The sequence below is a fragment of the Lissotriton helveticus genome, chromosome 1_1, assembly GCF_964261635.1.
Source record: "Lissotriton helveticus chromosome 1_1, aLisHel1.1, whole genome shotgun sequence".
Lineage (NCBI taxonomy): Eukaryota > Metazoa > Chordata > Amphibia > Caudata > Salamandridae > Lissotriton > Lissotriton helveticus.
Genome location: NC_136057.1, coordinates 356,645,004 through 356,661,619, shown reverse-complemented (window position 1 = coordinate 356,661,619; position 16,616 = coordinate 356,645,004). Strand labels below are relative to the sequence as shown.

The following is a 16,616-nucleotide window of genomic DNA, read 5'->3' as shown; positions in this document are numbered from 1 at the left end:
ACCCGAAGTGTCCGTCATCCTCCTCCTCATCCGACTCTTCCTCCTCCAAAAGGTGCGATGGAACCAGAGGAGTAATCTTGCTCGGGGAAGTCACTACCTGTGTAATCTTCATCTGTTTTTCTAGAGTTTGTCTCGTCGACGAGATCGTCGTCGACACTACCGTCGACGAAGTTGTCGTCGTCGTCGACAGTGCACTAGAACCATTCCTTGCCGACGACATAGTAATCGTCATCGACGTTCCAGTCGACAACCCAGCTGTCCTCACCATTGACGACGATCCCGTCGTCGACATGGTCGTCGTCATCACCCCCGACGATGTCGTTGTCTATGTTACCGGCGTCGATGTTACTGCCGTCGACGCTCCCGTCAACGCTGACGCCGTCGACACTAATACAATCAATGGTAGCTTCTGTACCTCTTTGGTCGTCACCGTAGACGCTGACTTCTTCGTCGACACTCTCGTCGACGATGTCGAGTTTTTGCTTTTATCCTCAGGTATACTAGAGGATTGTTTCTTGAATGACTCTTGAACCAAAGGTGGTGTCTTTGAAGGCTCAGAAGAGGATCTCTTGGATACTTTTTCCTTAGAAGTGTGTCCTTTGCTCTCATTTTCTCTTGGCTGAGTAGATTTGGAAGGACTACGCCCTGAAGTCCCTTGGGTGGTCTTTTTTAAGGCCTTCTCAGGACGGTCCCCTGAGGAATGAGCCTGAGGAGATCTTGCTCTTTTTTGAGATCTACTAGATGAAGAGGAGGATTCCTGGTCACTATCACAAGAAACCACCTCCTTTCTGGCCTTGATCTTCTGAAGCCAAATTAAAAGGCGTCCCTCATGATCTCTAAGGGTCTTGCTAGAGAAAGTGCGACATACCTTGCAATCCTTTGCTTGGTGGTCCGGATAAAGACAGTAAATGCAGTCTTCATGTTGGTCATCAGTGTAGAGTCTCTTTTTAGAGCAGGTGGCACAGGCTCTAAAAAGACCCTTTTTCTCTTTTCCAGACATTTTATAGGATGTAGATGAGAAACAGATCCCAAAATTCTCAAATCCACAAGAAAATTAGAATGAAATCAAGCTTCTACAAAGTTGGAAATCCAGAGTTTGAGCAGAGCTCAAAGGAGACTCCCTAGCACAACGTGCCGGTAGAAAATCTGAGGGGCAAAATGTTCTATCAGGAGGGTTCTAGAGGGTGAGGAGCTCTGATTGGCTAAGAGAAAAGTTTGGTCCTTTTTTACATAACAAAGGTTATGGGTTGCAAAAGAGAAATGGGCCTAGGCCTTTTTTCAGTTAGCTATACTGCTAAGCATTGCTTCTTATATACCGGAGACTCCCGCCTCGACGACGGGGAAATGATTCAGGTATGTTAATCTATGAAAGCTCCAATACTGGAGTAAACTCAGTTCAGCAACGTAAGGCTCGGGTGGAGAATCGTGCCCGACAATCTGGAGAATAGATCAAACCTACAAAAAAGCTTCGTGCTGACAGGGAAGATCTTGTCCAATTAAAATCGTCTTTGCAATGCATTTCAGGAAGTCCAGCTATTAATTAAAAAAATTGACAATGTTGCCTACAGGCTTTCTTTTTGTTATAAATTCATTTGAAAATGAAATCATACATATTTTTTTTAATCCCTCTTTCCCAAGAATTGTGATTTACATATATATTATAACTACTTCACGTGCCAAAGAAGCTCACACCATGCATATCACAACAAGAGGCTTTAAAAACACAGTAAAATTAGGTCACATCTTGGTGCTACATGCTCAAACTAATAACCATCAAATGCCTCCAAAACATGCTGCCCTCTTTCCCACGTCTGATCTTAAACGTAGTACTTTCTCATCAAGTACGCTTAACGAGAATTAAATAAGGAATACTGACATCATGAAGTAAATCTGAGTGTTAAGCACTAAGCATGATGGAAAATTACGTTCTTATTTGGCCAAACATGGAGGACCTACCTGGAAGGTTTGAACGATACCCCGGCCTGCTATACTGATTTCCGTCTGTTTGCAGGTCTCCATCCATCAAACCATCTGGGAATGGTGGGTTTGCAGCTTTCAACTCAGAATCTAGAAAATTCAGTTCACGAGTAAACTCATCACTGCAACTCCTGCACTGCAAGAAGGACAGCAAAACCAACTCTGTACTCATGTTTGATTCCATCTTGAGTTGCTCCTTCAAAACTCAACCTATGACAAAGCAAAACAGAGAAGAGTTTTTATAGCACTGACAGCACAATATGCAGTGTTCATTTGTACATTTACATCAATTACGTATTTAAATTTCTTAACCGCTAAATCTTTTCACCTTTTAAACACGCTTAATAATTTTCTTTTGAAATCCGTTTCTTTTGATATCCGTTGTGCTTTTTCTGTTTTTCTTCATCATTTGCAGCATGATCGCTTTTTAGACAAATATTGTACGACTGAATTTTGCTGGTACAATTGCTGAGAGTGTAAGCATTATTTGGGGGCGTTCATGAAGAATTCATGCTTCCCAGTGCCTCTGTGGGCACAAGAGGCGATTTGCCATGATAATACAGGACTTGAGACAGCATTCTACACTGCATTCTACACTGCCTCACTAGCCCCTCTACCCCCTCATTAACCTTTACATCCAAAAATGTTAGGTCCTCTTTGAGTAGGAATGCAAGCAACCTCAAATAAGTTTCGAATTATTTGGGCTTCTTCAATAGAGTGCAGCTTAAGTTCTATGGCACAACTATGCTGGGCATACCAGTCACACTCATGGTGTTGCACTGAGGAAGGAACAAATGGGATGGGTGGATGCTTGAACTAATCTCAGCCACTGGTAATTACTCTAAGAAGCAATTCAGCCCATTGTTTTTTTTTTTTACCCACCATGCCACCTCAAACAGGAACAAGCCATATTTGCAAATCCTACTCCAATAGGAATATAAACAACTGGTTGTGGTTGCTTGTGATTCCCACTTACAGTGGACCTGGTCTTACACTTCAGGCTTTTTACTGCAGTCATTGGAGAAGGACCAGCACTGATGTGTATGTGCTATTTACTGCAGTGTACACTAAAGTAGGGCAGGAAGATGTGCCAGTAGAATTCACTCCACCTCTGGTGCTTTGTTACTCCCAGAGCTCCAAGTGTGGAGGCGTGCCATCAGTAAATGGAGTCTATTAAATGGTGGAAACAATGAAACACAATGTTGCAATCGAACAGCACACGCCATCCCTGGTCATAAATAAGCAATCAATGCCAAAACCACCATTAATGTTTATGACTAAGTTATCTGGTGAAGCCAGCTTTCCGATCTAAAGCAGGGTAACACTATGAATATTTAGGAGACATTTAGCAAGATTTCAGAAAGCATCAGTCCAAAGTTGTCAAGTGAGCTATGGGAATGGGTAAGTCGTAAGGGTGCATGGACCTTTTTTGTAGAAACAGGGAATTTTGTCAACCATACAACTTTTTGAAACCCTGTTAGCAAAACAATTTCCATAGTAGGGAGGCATGTGTGCAGCACCTGCCTGCCAGATCCTACAGGCATTTAGCAAGATTTCAGAAAGCATCAGTCCAAAGTTGTCAAGTGAGCTATGGGAATGGGTAAGTCGTAAGGGTGCATGGACCTTTTTTGTAGAAACAGGGAATTTTGTCAGCCATATCTACTTTTTGAAGCCCTGTTAGCAAAACAATTTCCATAGTAGGGAGGCATGTGTGCAGCGCCTGCCTGCCAGATCCTACAGGCAGGCAGGCCTCACATTCAATCTCCGTGGCTGGTGGAGTTTCTTTAGAGAGCACTATCAAGAGCTGGACACTATAATTAACAATGTAATTACCATGAAGTTAATTATAATGGTGACCCCGACAGTACAGGAGGACAAAACTTCCTTCTGGGTCTTGTGGTTTAGTGGATTAATTCATCCACTGTAGGAGCCTGTGTTCGAACTTAAGGTGATAGCAACAAAGGGTACAAAGTTCCCCAAAGGAACGAGAGTAAAGACAAAGGTCTGAGGAATGTGTGTAGGGAGTGGTGGGATATCTGCACAGGGAACTGGGGGGTTCCCTTATTGGAACTAGAAAGCCTCACACACCCAGCAAGCTAGATGTCATGCTTCATCACTGGCCTTCTGCTCCTCGTCAGACTGGCGCTGCAATGTCTGACGGACACCTTATAGGTGCTCTTTGATGGAGTTCTTCTGTTCCGGCCAGTTGGTGAGTGCGTGTAAGGGGTTCTAAAATAGTGTAGTCGTGCGGGAGTGGTGAATTTAAAAGAAGGTGAAGATGTGGCTGGTTCCCTTGGTTAAAAAGGTGGGAGGGGAGATAGAAGCACAGAGTAGGTGATGGCTAGCTATCTCCACCCTCTGGTCAGGTCGACATGTTTCTTGCCTATCGGGCAATTCTTCAGGACCTATAGTGACAGTACTACACAGTGAACAACTAAATGGATAATTGTGAGAAAGGAAAAGATAAAAAATGATTACAACCCCACTAGGTCGGTAATTGGTAGGTTAAAGATCCTACTCTGGAATGATGACCCCTAGGAAAACCCTATCCGGCCCCGCAGACTGTTCCTGTGGGACCTGCACGGTCTGGTTAGGTACCTTAGCGGCGTGCGGTCATCGCCTCTGAAACCTACACCCACAGCAACCGCGAAGTCCGGTGTATCGAACAGCTGGCCGGAACAGAAGAACTCCATCAAAGAGCACCTATAAGGTGCCCGTCAGACATTGCAGCGCCAGTCTGACGAGGAGCAGAAGGCCAGTGATGAAGCATGACATCTAGCTTGCTGGGTGTGTGAGGCTTTCTAGTTCCAATAAGGGAACCCCCCAGTTCCCTGTGCAGATATCCCACCACTCCCTACACACATTCCTCAGACCTTTGTCTTTACTCTTGTTCCTTTGGGGAACTTTGTACCCTTTGTTGCTATCAGTTCGTTGGACTAGTACACTGGACCCCATTAAATATTGTCCACTGAAGGTTCCCCCCCTTTTTTGCATTATTATTCGAACTTAAGGTCACAGGTTCAAATCCAAGCTGGTCCACTCAGCCTTTCATCCTTCTGAGGTCGATAAAATGAGTACCATTGAGTTGGCCAACAATAAACATCTGTTATTCAGCACCAAGATATCGCTGGGTGAACGTGCGCTTTATAAATACACGTTATGATACTTGTATGCGCAATGCAAAACGAGGAATTTTTGGTTCACAGTGCATTTTATTTGCACATCTCCCTTTTTCAAGTCCTGGGGAGGTAGATGTGTAAATGGCGAAATTGCCCTCCGTCAACCAACTGCTGGATGGGCAAAATGAAACGGAGTTACTTACCTGTAACTATGGTTCTCCATAGATTCACATGCTTGAATCATCACCGTCGTCGTAGTGGGAGTCCCACGGTATCCTTATAAAAGCAGTAGATAATACTATTATAGGCTACAATGTAATGAACAGTCACTGGAAAAAAAACACACTTAAGTAATGGCAAAACTTTAAGTAACAGCCAATCAGGCGACAGCACTCTCAAGAACACTACCAAGAGAGGCTGAGTTCCTCAGATTTTCAAGCACATGTGTGAAACTATATACTTTGAGGAAATGAGGGAAGCCTCTCCGGGGGGGAGGGTGGGTCGCATATGAATCTATGAGAGATACTAATACTGAAGAACAGTAGATACAGGTAAGTAACTCATTTTCTTCTCCAGTATTTGATCTTTCATAGATTCACATGCTTGAATCAGAGTAGCTAGCATTTGCACAGAGAAAATGTGCATAGAAACAACAACTATATATCATTAGAGGATGGAGGATAACAATATAGATGCATATACTGCAAAAGCACAACAGCATGATATAACTTTATAATGGTAAAAACACATGAATGAAGATGAAAAAAATACCTCTAAGTCTAGGCTTACCTTATTGAAACAGATGAAGTAACACCGCCTGTCCTACAGCTGCCTCACTGTAAGTTGCCAGATCCAGACAATAATGCAGCGTGAAAGTATGTGTACTCTTCCATGTTGCGGCATGGCAAATCTTGTCCAACGGGACGCCAGCAAAAAGAGCAGCAGAAGAAGATACTACTCTTGTGGGATGTGCTCTGGCCTTGATCTTGAGTGGTTTACCCGCCTTAGTATGGCAGAGCTGAATAGTTGTAGCAATCCATCTTGCAACAGTCCTCTTTGTGACTGCAGCACCCAGTCTTTGAGGCCTATATGAGACCAGTAAGTTGGTTCATTCTGCGTAGCTGTTTAGTTCTTTGCAAATAAAACTTAAGACACCATTTAACATCTGAGGATTCTCTGCTGGCGAGAATGGATTTAGAAAAAATTTACGGAGGACATCAGGTTCATTAAGGTGAAACTGAGTTGGAATCTTCTGGATGAATTTAGGATTTTTTCTCAGTAAAATCTAGTCCTCTATAAATTGTAGATAGGGTTCTCTTATAGAGAAAGCTTGGTTTTCCCCTGCTCTCCTTGCAGAGGTAAGTGCCAGAAGCAATGCCACTTTCCAAGTGAGAAACCTGAGCTCACTTTTGGCTTTAACTGTGGTTTCTTTAGTTGAGATAGGACCACATTGAGATGCCATTCTGACGGAGGAGGCTGAATGGGAGGAAAAGTCTTGAATAACCCTTTCCATGAATTGTTTGACGATGCAAGAGGAGCGCCTGTATTGGGAGATGGCTGCGAGGTGGACCCTCACTGATGCGTACGCCAGTCCTGACTTTGCCACAGACAGTAGATAAGGCAAAGACTTGTTCCGGAGATGAGAGAACAGGCACGAAGAACAAGAACGCTTTTATTTTAATCTGTATGTTGTATTGTTCGACTCAGTTCTAGCCCTAGACAAATCATCCCTACATTCATGGGGGATGTCTACATCTTTGAATTCCTTGAATTCAGGTGCCAAGCATGCAACTGAAGAGAAGCAGGGTTTGTCCTTTTCTCATGGGTAGTAGAGTCACTATCAATGGGAGTCGATAATGCTTGGACTCCGAGTAGGAGTAGCTCTGTGAACCAATGCTGGCGGGGCCAACGTGGAGCAATGATGATCAGCAAGGAAGGTTCTCTTTTCATCTTCATTAGAACCCTGGAGATAAGAGGGCATGGGGAAAAGCGTAAGCAACGATTCCTGACCATCTTATCAAAAACGCATTCCTCCATGACCCCCTCTGAGGTTCCCTGCTGGCAAAGAACCTGCATTTTCTGTTCTCTTGAGATGCAAATAGGTCTAAGTTGGGTGTTCCACATTTCCGGAAGATGGCGTTGAGAATCAAAATATCAAGTTCCCACTCGTGACATGTTTGTCCTATTCTGCTCAAGGTGTCTGCTAGATTGTTTCTCACTCCTGGAAGATGGTCCACCTTGATGATGATGCAGTGCATTAACACCCACTCCCAGATCTTTTGAGCTTTCAACGATAGTTTCAGAGACCTTGTTCCTCCCTGCTTGTTGAGATAGATGCTCGTATTCTTGGGAGAAATTACTGAAGAGCTAAGAAAATAGCCCTCAATTTCAGGAAGTTGATGTGCATCTTGGAGAGATAGACTCCATTTGCCACAGGCAAGGAGAGAGACTCCATTTGCCACAGGTCTTGAAGGTGGGCTCCCCAGCCTTCAAATGAAGCATCCGTGGTCAGAATGAACTCTGGAAGTGGAGAGAAGAATGTCAGGATCACAGAGAGATTGCTGGCAGACTGCCATCAAGGAAGTGCTTTCTTATGATCGGAGTGATCTGAATAATGTCCTTGAATGATTCGATCACCTGAAGCCATTGCCTGTCCAACTGCTCCTGGAAAGATCTTATCTTAAGACGTGTGTGGGGTACCATGAGGGTGGCCGAGGACATCATGCCGAGAAAGAATATGAGACGGACAGAAGCGAACTATTTTTTGGCTAGACTGTGAACCAGCAGTAGTATGGTGTTTTGCCTTTGTGTGGATAAGAATGCCTTGTTTTGGAGAGTATCCAACGTCTCTCCGAGAATATGCATCCGTGTAGAAGGTGTGAGAAAGGATTTCTGGTAGTTGATTGCAAGCCCTAGAGAGTGAAACAGTTGCAGGTAGATGGATATGGCCTCCAAGGCCCGGTGAAGAGAAGGAGCCTTCACTAGCCAATCGCCGAGATACAGGAAAATCTGCAGGTCGCGTAATCGTAGGTGTGCTGCCACGGAAGTGAGACATTTGGCAAATATCCAAGGAGCTGAGCGAAGGCCGAAGGGAAGGACCTTGTACTGATAGTGCGTGCCTGCCACATTCAAATTGAGAAACCTTCGATGTTTGGGATGGACAGGAATATGGAAATACGCATCCTATAAATCAAGGCTGGACAGAAAATCCAAATGGTTCCGAAGATATAATATCTCCTGGAGGATTATCATGCGGAAGGATTTTTTCTGTAGATATTTGTTGAGCTTTCTGAGGTCCAGAATGGGACGCCATTCTCCTGAATTGTTCTTCACAAGAAAAAAGCGGCAGTAGAAGCCCATTCCCCTTTGACAGCGTGGTTCTCTTTCTATGGGTCCCTTTTGCGGCATGATAAACGCCTCCTTATTGAATAACTTAAGATGGGATGGCAGATAATTTTGTGGTGGATGAGGAGGTGGTACTGTGACAAACTCCAGGGTATGACCATACTTTATTATATCCAGGACCCATTTTTCTGTGATAATTTTTTGCCATTGACTGAAATAGCGTGAGATGCGAGCTCCTCTGGCTGGAATGATAGGGGAGAGTGCAGCAGGCCCCGGGACATCGTCCCAGTTTCCTAACAGTATCCCTGGATTGTACAGATTGTTTACATCTGGGTTGCCTGGAGTATGTAGTCTGTGGTGTTGCACAATATGTCTGTTGATGTTGGTAATAAGGGCGAAATGAGTGATAGGTCTGAGGTTGGTATTTCTGGTAACCCCCACAGAATGAATGTTCCGCTACCACAAAAGGGGGCCTTCCAGTTTTGGAGAGTGCACAAAGCTTTAGTTGCTCTCAACCAACCTTGATGTCTAAGGACGGCAGCTCCAGCGAGTTGACAAAAGGCCGGGGAAGCTACATCCAAGGATGCATCGATAATGTCTGAGGCAGATATTTCACCTTCTCGAAGAATCTTTCTCACCTCTGGTGTCTTGTTTTCGGGAAGGAGGTCCACGTATGGAGCCATATCGGACCACATTTGGCGGTCGTATCTGCCTAATATCACTACTGCATTGGCCACATGCACAGTAGTGCCTGAGGGGCTGGTAAACCTCTTGACAATGTTATCAAGGTGCTTCCCTTCTTTATCAGGTGTAGCGGTGATAGGCGCTGAAGGATTCCTTCAACAATGTGTATAGTGAGTTACCCTTTCTGGCAGGAAAAGGATTGGGTCAACAAAATAAAACCAAGACATGGACACTAGACTAGTGATGACAATAATCCACTATACTCTCGCTAAAGATATGAGAATATAGTAACGTACGATCTGGGGTTGCTAAGTGTTCGGGGTTACCAAATAGAGGGAAAACAGTTTAAACATGCGATATAAATCTAAGTGCAACTGTGAAAAAATCTGGACCTAACGATATGTATTATGATATGTTTTCTAGAAAATATTTAGCTGTGAACGAGTCCTTGAAGACGGGTGCAGAATAGAAAAAAAAAGCACAGAAACGCCGCGTCGACAATTTCGTTCTTGTAACAATTTTTTGTTTTATGAATATGATTATGTAATGTTTATGTTTAAGTACCAAATTAGTGAAGTTTTAAATGTTTTTTAATTATTCCTTGGAAAACCTTTTTTAAATGTGTGAATAAAATTGTGTATATGATTTGTACATACTACTACCTAAGATTACTTATTCTAATAAATGTATGAAAATGTTTTAACTAACAAGTATGCCTCATGGTTTTAATGATATCTTTATGGTCCATACATATTGAGTTGTAAATTTGGTAATCAGCGTAACACTGCAACCCATTCCTTTATTGCAAATCATCCCCCAGTTGGGATCTTAAGCATTTCTTACTCCCATGATAAGGAACCCTCTTTTTGTTAGGCTGAAGGATTCCTTGACATCTGTTGTGCAGCTTGAGTTATTACCGAGTCTGGTTTCGGGTGTCTTACCAGACAAGCTGACAAATCATCATGAGCCTTGTATTTTATTATCTATTCTAGGCAAAACTGCGATCACTGTAGCAGGTGTTCTCATGACTTTCACACGTTCCTCACAAATATGGTCAATTATAGGGATTGCTCTCACAGTCTTCAATTGATCTTTAAAATCGTAAAGAAAGCAGTCAGACTGCTTGACTCTTATCAGTAACTGAATGCGAGAAGCTGCATGCTCCATCAATGTGTGGAAACCGCTAATGTCCTCTAGCGGAGAATCTGCTGTCTGAGGAGATGGGGAAGCAGGTGTTGAGATCATGTAATCTTCCCACTCATTGCCAGCTGGGCTTGTACCTTGAAGTTCACCTTACTCTACATCACCATCATCAGAGATGTCATGCTGTTGGGGAGGTAGAACACTAACAGTTGCTGGCGACATCCTAGGCGAAGGCTCAGACAGGCATGGATGAGATGCTGGTGGCGGTGGAGGTTGAGGTGCACTCGTCGATGAAGGAAAATGAGTACAATAACCCTGCAACATGTCTTGCAATTCTTGGACTAATGCCACAGAAAGGTGGACCTTGGGTTCACGAACAGGTTCCATGTATTGTATCTTTGCATGTGGAGTGTGAAAGTCCTGCTGATAATAACCCTCATAGTGTTCTTCATCATCGTCCTGAATCTTGACGTGAAGCTAAGAGGGACTGTGAACAGGGCCAAACATGTCATCTTCATCAGACTCTTTAAAAAATGTTGAAGGAGGTAATGGCAAAATCAGTGAAAGATTCTCAAGAAAACGCCTCGTCGACGGATATAGAGGTGGAAGTTGTAACGTCAGCAGTCGTTTGAGGTTCGATGTAGAATGCAGGGTCGTCCGCTTTGTCGACGGCAGTGGTGTCTGTCGTCAACGAGGAAATAGTGGGAACTGATGATGAAATTATCATCGCCGTCGATAAGGATACTGTTGTCATTGTTGCGGTTGTTGAGGACGAAGAGGTGGTCGTCGACAGAACAAACATTGTCGACGAGGGAGAAAGTCAGTATGGGTACCTTGACCCCCACTACAAGCATCATCGGTGGAGCCGCCGTTGATGGCGCATCAGAGACATTTGTCAACAATGTTTTTTTCGATGACAAGATCGTTGATGGCATTGAAGAGAAACGTGCCCTAGCGGTGATTTCTGCATCAACAGGTACCCAGAGGACGGTGCCGTCGACGACAGAAGCTTTTTAGAGACTGTTATCTTCATAAGTGGAGTAGTGTGGCTCACTGGTTAGAGGCAGCAGGCCTGAGAGCAGAAGTCAGCCCGGGACCAGGGTTCAATTCCCGACGCGGCAGGGTCGCGGACCTTGGTCAGCGGACTCGATAATTCTCGCTTCGGTGCTTACTCTAATCAGGGGTTCCACTCGGCAACTCTGGGCATTAGCTTGCCTAATCTCCACAACGGCCCCACCAATTCCGGGGATGCCTGGCTCCACCTTGGGGACTCCCAGCAAGGGACCATCCCACAGGGAAAGCCAGGACGGGTTCCCCAGAGTTATACAGCGCCGGGACGCCCCGTTGCTGGGGCAGCTGTGCGCTTTACAAGTATATTACATTTACATATTACATAAATGGCTCTAAAGAGGGTTTCATATGTTTTGAGGTCATATGGGTTTACTCCTCAACAAGAAATGGATGCTTTTCTTTTGTGAGGGACCGGCAACTTCATGACAGGATTTTTCAGAAGCTTCTTTATTACCCTCAGGAGATTCTTGTGACCTCTCTCCTTTTAGATTATTCCAGAGAGGTATGTGAGGCAGAGCTTTCTCATCATCAGACGTCATCAGATTTACTTTTAAATCTCTCTAGCCAAATCAACCACCTACCCTCTCTATCTTTAAGGGTTTTGGATGAGAAAGTTCTAATAATCTTGCAGTCATTTACCTTAAGCTGGGGGTACAAACCGTAAATACAGTTCTTTTGGGGATCGTCAGCATGGAGTCTCTTCTTACTGCATGTTCCACCTGACCTGAAGAGACCTTTCTTTGAAGAATCCAACATTTTCTAGAAGATATCTGGTAGTTTTTTTGTTGTTGTTTTTTAAAATAATTTTTTTATTGATAAACAAAAATACAATAACAACAAACAAGGCATTAGATAGAATATTGGCGATCATGCGTCTCCATAGAGAGTTACTCCGAGTATACAGGAGAAATCATACGATTACAATCAGTCGTGTAGGGGGGGGGGGGCAGCGGGGAAACAATGCAGCACTGAAAGTATTAAACAGTACACGGAATGTCATTTAGGGGGAAAGGGGAACATCAGGAAGTAAGTCTTGCAGGGGAGTGCATATGTTCCCACGAAAGGCATTCCACTGAGACCAGACTCTGTTCCATTTCCTAGGTCTACCCCTCGCCAGATACACCGTTTTCTCCCTAAACATGCACCAATCCATGCCCTCCTTCCATATCGAGACCGGGGGCGACCTCTGGGAACCCCACAACTGTGCGATGTCTCTCTTAGCTATCATGTTACCAAGGGTCGCCCAACTGATCTGAGCAACAGTGTAATCATTCGGCTCCCACACGTTCAGCAGGCAGCGCCTTGCCTCAGGCAGCAACGACACTCCAGTAACTCTTTCCATACCCGCATGCACTCGGGCCCAAAACCCCGCCACCACCGAACACTCCCACAGAATGTGAAGGAAAGTTCCAGGCATACCACAACCACGCTTACACAACCCATCCAGCGAATAGCCCATTCGCACCAGACTCGGACCAGTGACATATATACGGTGCAGGATCTTAAGTTGAACAAAGCGAAGACGGGCAGGAATGGCAACCTCCTTGGGCGACGACAACGCGGATTGCCAGTCTTCATCATCCAATTCCAACCCATCCTCAGTCCACACCGCTCTGAGACGCACAAGTAGATCAGCACGATTATTGATCAATTTTTTATAAATCAATGAAATCGTGCTGTCAGGGACATAACTGTCCAGTATACGGTCCTCAAGAGGAGAGGACTCGGGGACGTCAGTGCCCACAGCGAAATCCGACAGCAAAGCATGGTGCACCTACACATATCTGAAAAATTCCCTGTCTCCGAGCTCATATTCCGTCCTCAGCACCTGAAAGGTTTTAACATTTTCCCTGGTCCAGAGGTCGCCCACTCTGCTGATACCAATCATGTCCCATTTCTCAAAACCTTTCGTTCACCATAAGCAACCCAATCTTTCAGATGCATATAATGGAGCCGCACAAGTCAATCTATCACCCAATCCAAAAGCCGCATTCGCATCTCGCCAAACTCGCACAGCAATCCTAGTGGGCCCAGATAACATCCTACAGATCCCTTTGGAATAAAGCGCCCTGCTATAATTCCCGCCCGGTAAAAGGTGTTTATCCATCTCGAAAGCCGGTGAAGGACCCGGTACGTAGGTTGCATGGTTAATCGCACTCAATTGAGAGGCCCAATAATAACGCCTGATGTCTGGGAGAGTGATGTCCCCATCGTACCAAGGGAGCGTAAGCTTGGGGAGAGCAATACGCGCGCGCCCGTCCCAAAACAAACGTCTCTGCAGGCTCTCCACTTCCCGAAAAAAAACGGAATGAATACGGTTAAACGAGTTCTGGAGTGCGTACAAAAATCTCGGCAGCGCCATCATCTTAAAAAGAGCAGCACGCCCGAGCGGCGACAGTGGCAACCGAGGCCAGCGCGAGACATCGAGCTTCAGTCGCTGAAGCGGGGGAAGCAGGTTGCGCTCGTAACGGACCGCAGGATCCAGGGAAATATAAATCTCCAAATACTTGAACCCTGACTCGGCGACTTGAATCGGGAATCTGCGAGGCAGCGGGGGAAGCGCTCCTGTTAACACATAGACACAGGATTTCGTCCAATTAATAACAAGACCAGAGTTCTTCCCAAAGGAGGTTAAAACGTCAAAAAGCACATTCATGGATTTCTGGGGGGATGTAAGATACAGAAGGATGTCATCCGCATAAAGCGAAATACGGTCCTCGAAGTCGGGAGTCCACCTAATGCCCTTTATCGAGGGCTACCAACGGAGCCATGTGGCCAGTGGCTCTAGCGCAAGGGCAAAGAGCAAGGGAGACAACGGGCAGCCCTGCCGAGTGCCCCGTCCAAGAGTAAAAGTGCCAGATGCCTTCCCATTAACCACCACCTGAGCCAGAGGCTTCTCATTAAGAATGCAATGAATACAGGGCCAAAACAAATTTGGCGAGTGCCGCCCAGAGATAAGGCCATTCAATAGTATCAAAGGCCATTGTGGCATCTAGGGAAGCCAAAATGGCCGGCTCAGAGAGGGTCCCGGCCCTCGCGAGAACTCCATGAAGTCGCCGAAGATTGAGGGCAGTATTGCAATGTGGTATAAAACTGGATTGATCCGGATGGATCAAATCACAGATCACCTTAACCAAACGGTTAGCCAACAATTTGGCTCAAATTTTGGGCTCGGCATTTAAAAGGGAGATGGGCCTATAAGAGGCACAACGATCACGCGGCTTACCCTCCTTATGTATTACCACGAGAGAGGCCAGCCGTTGATCCGCGGGGAGGGAACCAGATTCCAGCGCCTCAAGGAACATATCCTTCAGATAGGGCGCCATTTTGTCAGGCTGCAATTTGTACAATTCAATGGGCAAACCATTAGGGCCCATAGCCTTACCAGAACGAAGGGAGCGGATGGCAATTGCTATCTCATCGATCGTGAGCGGTGCGTCCATGAGATCTCTATCAACATCGGAAAGACAGGGCAATGCAATGTCCCGCAATAACAACCGGGAATCCTCCTCGTCTCTATCACAAACTGAAGAATACACAGTACGGAAATGGTCCACAAAACAACCAATGATCCCAGCCGGGTCAGTCACACATACTCCATCCGACCTTTCAATGACAGGGACAACACGATTCGCTCTTTCTTTCTTTTCAAGCCACGCAAGCAATTTACCAGCCTTGTCACCCACATCATACAGCCTACCCTGTTGCTCTCTGTTCATTACCTTAGCAGCGTCGGTCACCAGGGCTTTATAATCAGATTGTTTTAAGCTGAGGGAATGGAGTTTGGCACGGGTGACACCAGCCTCGAGGTCACTCTCAATCACAGTTATTTCAGCTTCAATGCGTACCAGTTCCTCACATTTAGCCTTCTTGGCGCCAGCAATCAAAGACAAGGAATGTCCACGTATAACAGTCTTGAAAGCCTCCCACAATGACACAGATGAAGAAACAGACCCCACATTATCAAGGAAGTAATGATCAATGGATTTTATCAGCTCCGAGCGGATCTTGGGATTCCGGAGATACCAGGGATTAATGGAAGCAACCCTGCCTTCGCTGCACACCCCAGCTTCCACACTGAGCCACAAGGGGGAATGATCTGAGATGCCCCTGGGAAGATGACAGATTTCCCTGATAGAGGAGGATTGGGCTGCTGGCATCAAGAGATAATCAAGCCTAGAGAGGCTACCGTGGGCTCCTGAATGGAAGGTGTACTGTAACTGCACAGGATGCATCAACCTCCAACTATCTATCAGCCCGAAAGTTTCCAAAAACCCACTCATCCACAACTGAGATCTAGCCAAGTCTCTGGGAGGGTAGCGATCCGAAGTGCCAGAGACAACAGAGTTAAAGTCCCCACCCAGGATTAAAAGACCTTCAGGAAGCCCTAGAACAACCCGTCCAATATCAGCAAAGGTGGGGGTCTGCAGGCCTGGGGGGACATAGATCGTGAGTATGGAGAGCGACTTCCCCTCCCATCTACCAGTGAGCGCGGCGTAGCGCCCCCTGTCGTCAAGTATTACATCATCAATCTCAAAGGGGAGGGAAGACCGAACCAAAATACCCACCCCCCAAGAGCCAGAAGTAAATCCGGAATGAGCAACCAAGCGTCGTCTATTCATGGCTTGACAAGCTTTACCAATTAAATGTGTCTCTTGCAGAAGGACAAAATCAGGAGAATGACGTCTCAAAAACTGCAGCACAACCCCGCGTTTTATCCTGTCCCCCAACCCGTTGACATTCCAAGACAGCAGTCTCAACTCACTAACCCCCATTCCGGGAGAGACTACAGAGCACACCCCACAAAGAACACACAGATCGAAACAAAGAATACAACACGATGCCTTGCGAAAAAGAACAAACAAACAAACACCCCCCACCACCCCCCATCTCAAACCCGTTACAACTCCCCCCACCCTGCACCCCTGCGTGAGACTCAATAGCCACCCCAACTTGCAGTGTGCCTGTCGCCCAGTCATTAAACTAGTCTAAACAAAGAAACCCAGGAGGAGGAAAGAGTCCCATTTCACTCCCGCCACCCCGGGCCAATATAGAACAGGACAGAAAAAGACTCAGCTGAAGTACCATTGAAAGGTTCAGACATCGGGAACCACAGTGTCACTCTTGCTCCGGCAAACCACCCTCGGCACCGCTAGGGTGCTCGGATCAATCATCCCTTTTAGGCAAAGAGTCAAGCCAGTCACTGACCCCGTCCGGACGATCGAAGAAAAATTTCCGATCCTCATATTCGATCCGAAGTCTAGTTGGGAACAGCAT

General features: G+C 45.7%; 1 protein-coding gene across 3 annotated transcripts in view; it reads right to left on the bottom strand.

Moving 5' to 3' along the window:
* BID (BH3 interacting domain death agonist) overlaps window positions 1–16,616 on the bottom strand; it is a 436,998-nt gene that overhangs the window by 274,556 nt on the left and 145,826 nt on the right. For all 3 annotated transcript variants that reach the window (XM_078673629.1, XM_078673631.1, XM_078673630.1), the window contains one exon: window positions 1,957–2,187. In XM_078673629.1, the coding sequence (XP_078529755.1) occupies window positions 1,957–2,161 (205 nt within the window). In that variant the 5' untranslated portion in view covers window positions 2,162–2,187. The remainder of the gene's footprint in view (window positions 1–1,956; window positions 2,188–16,616) is intronic.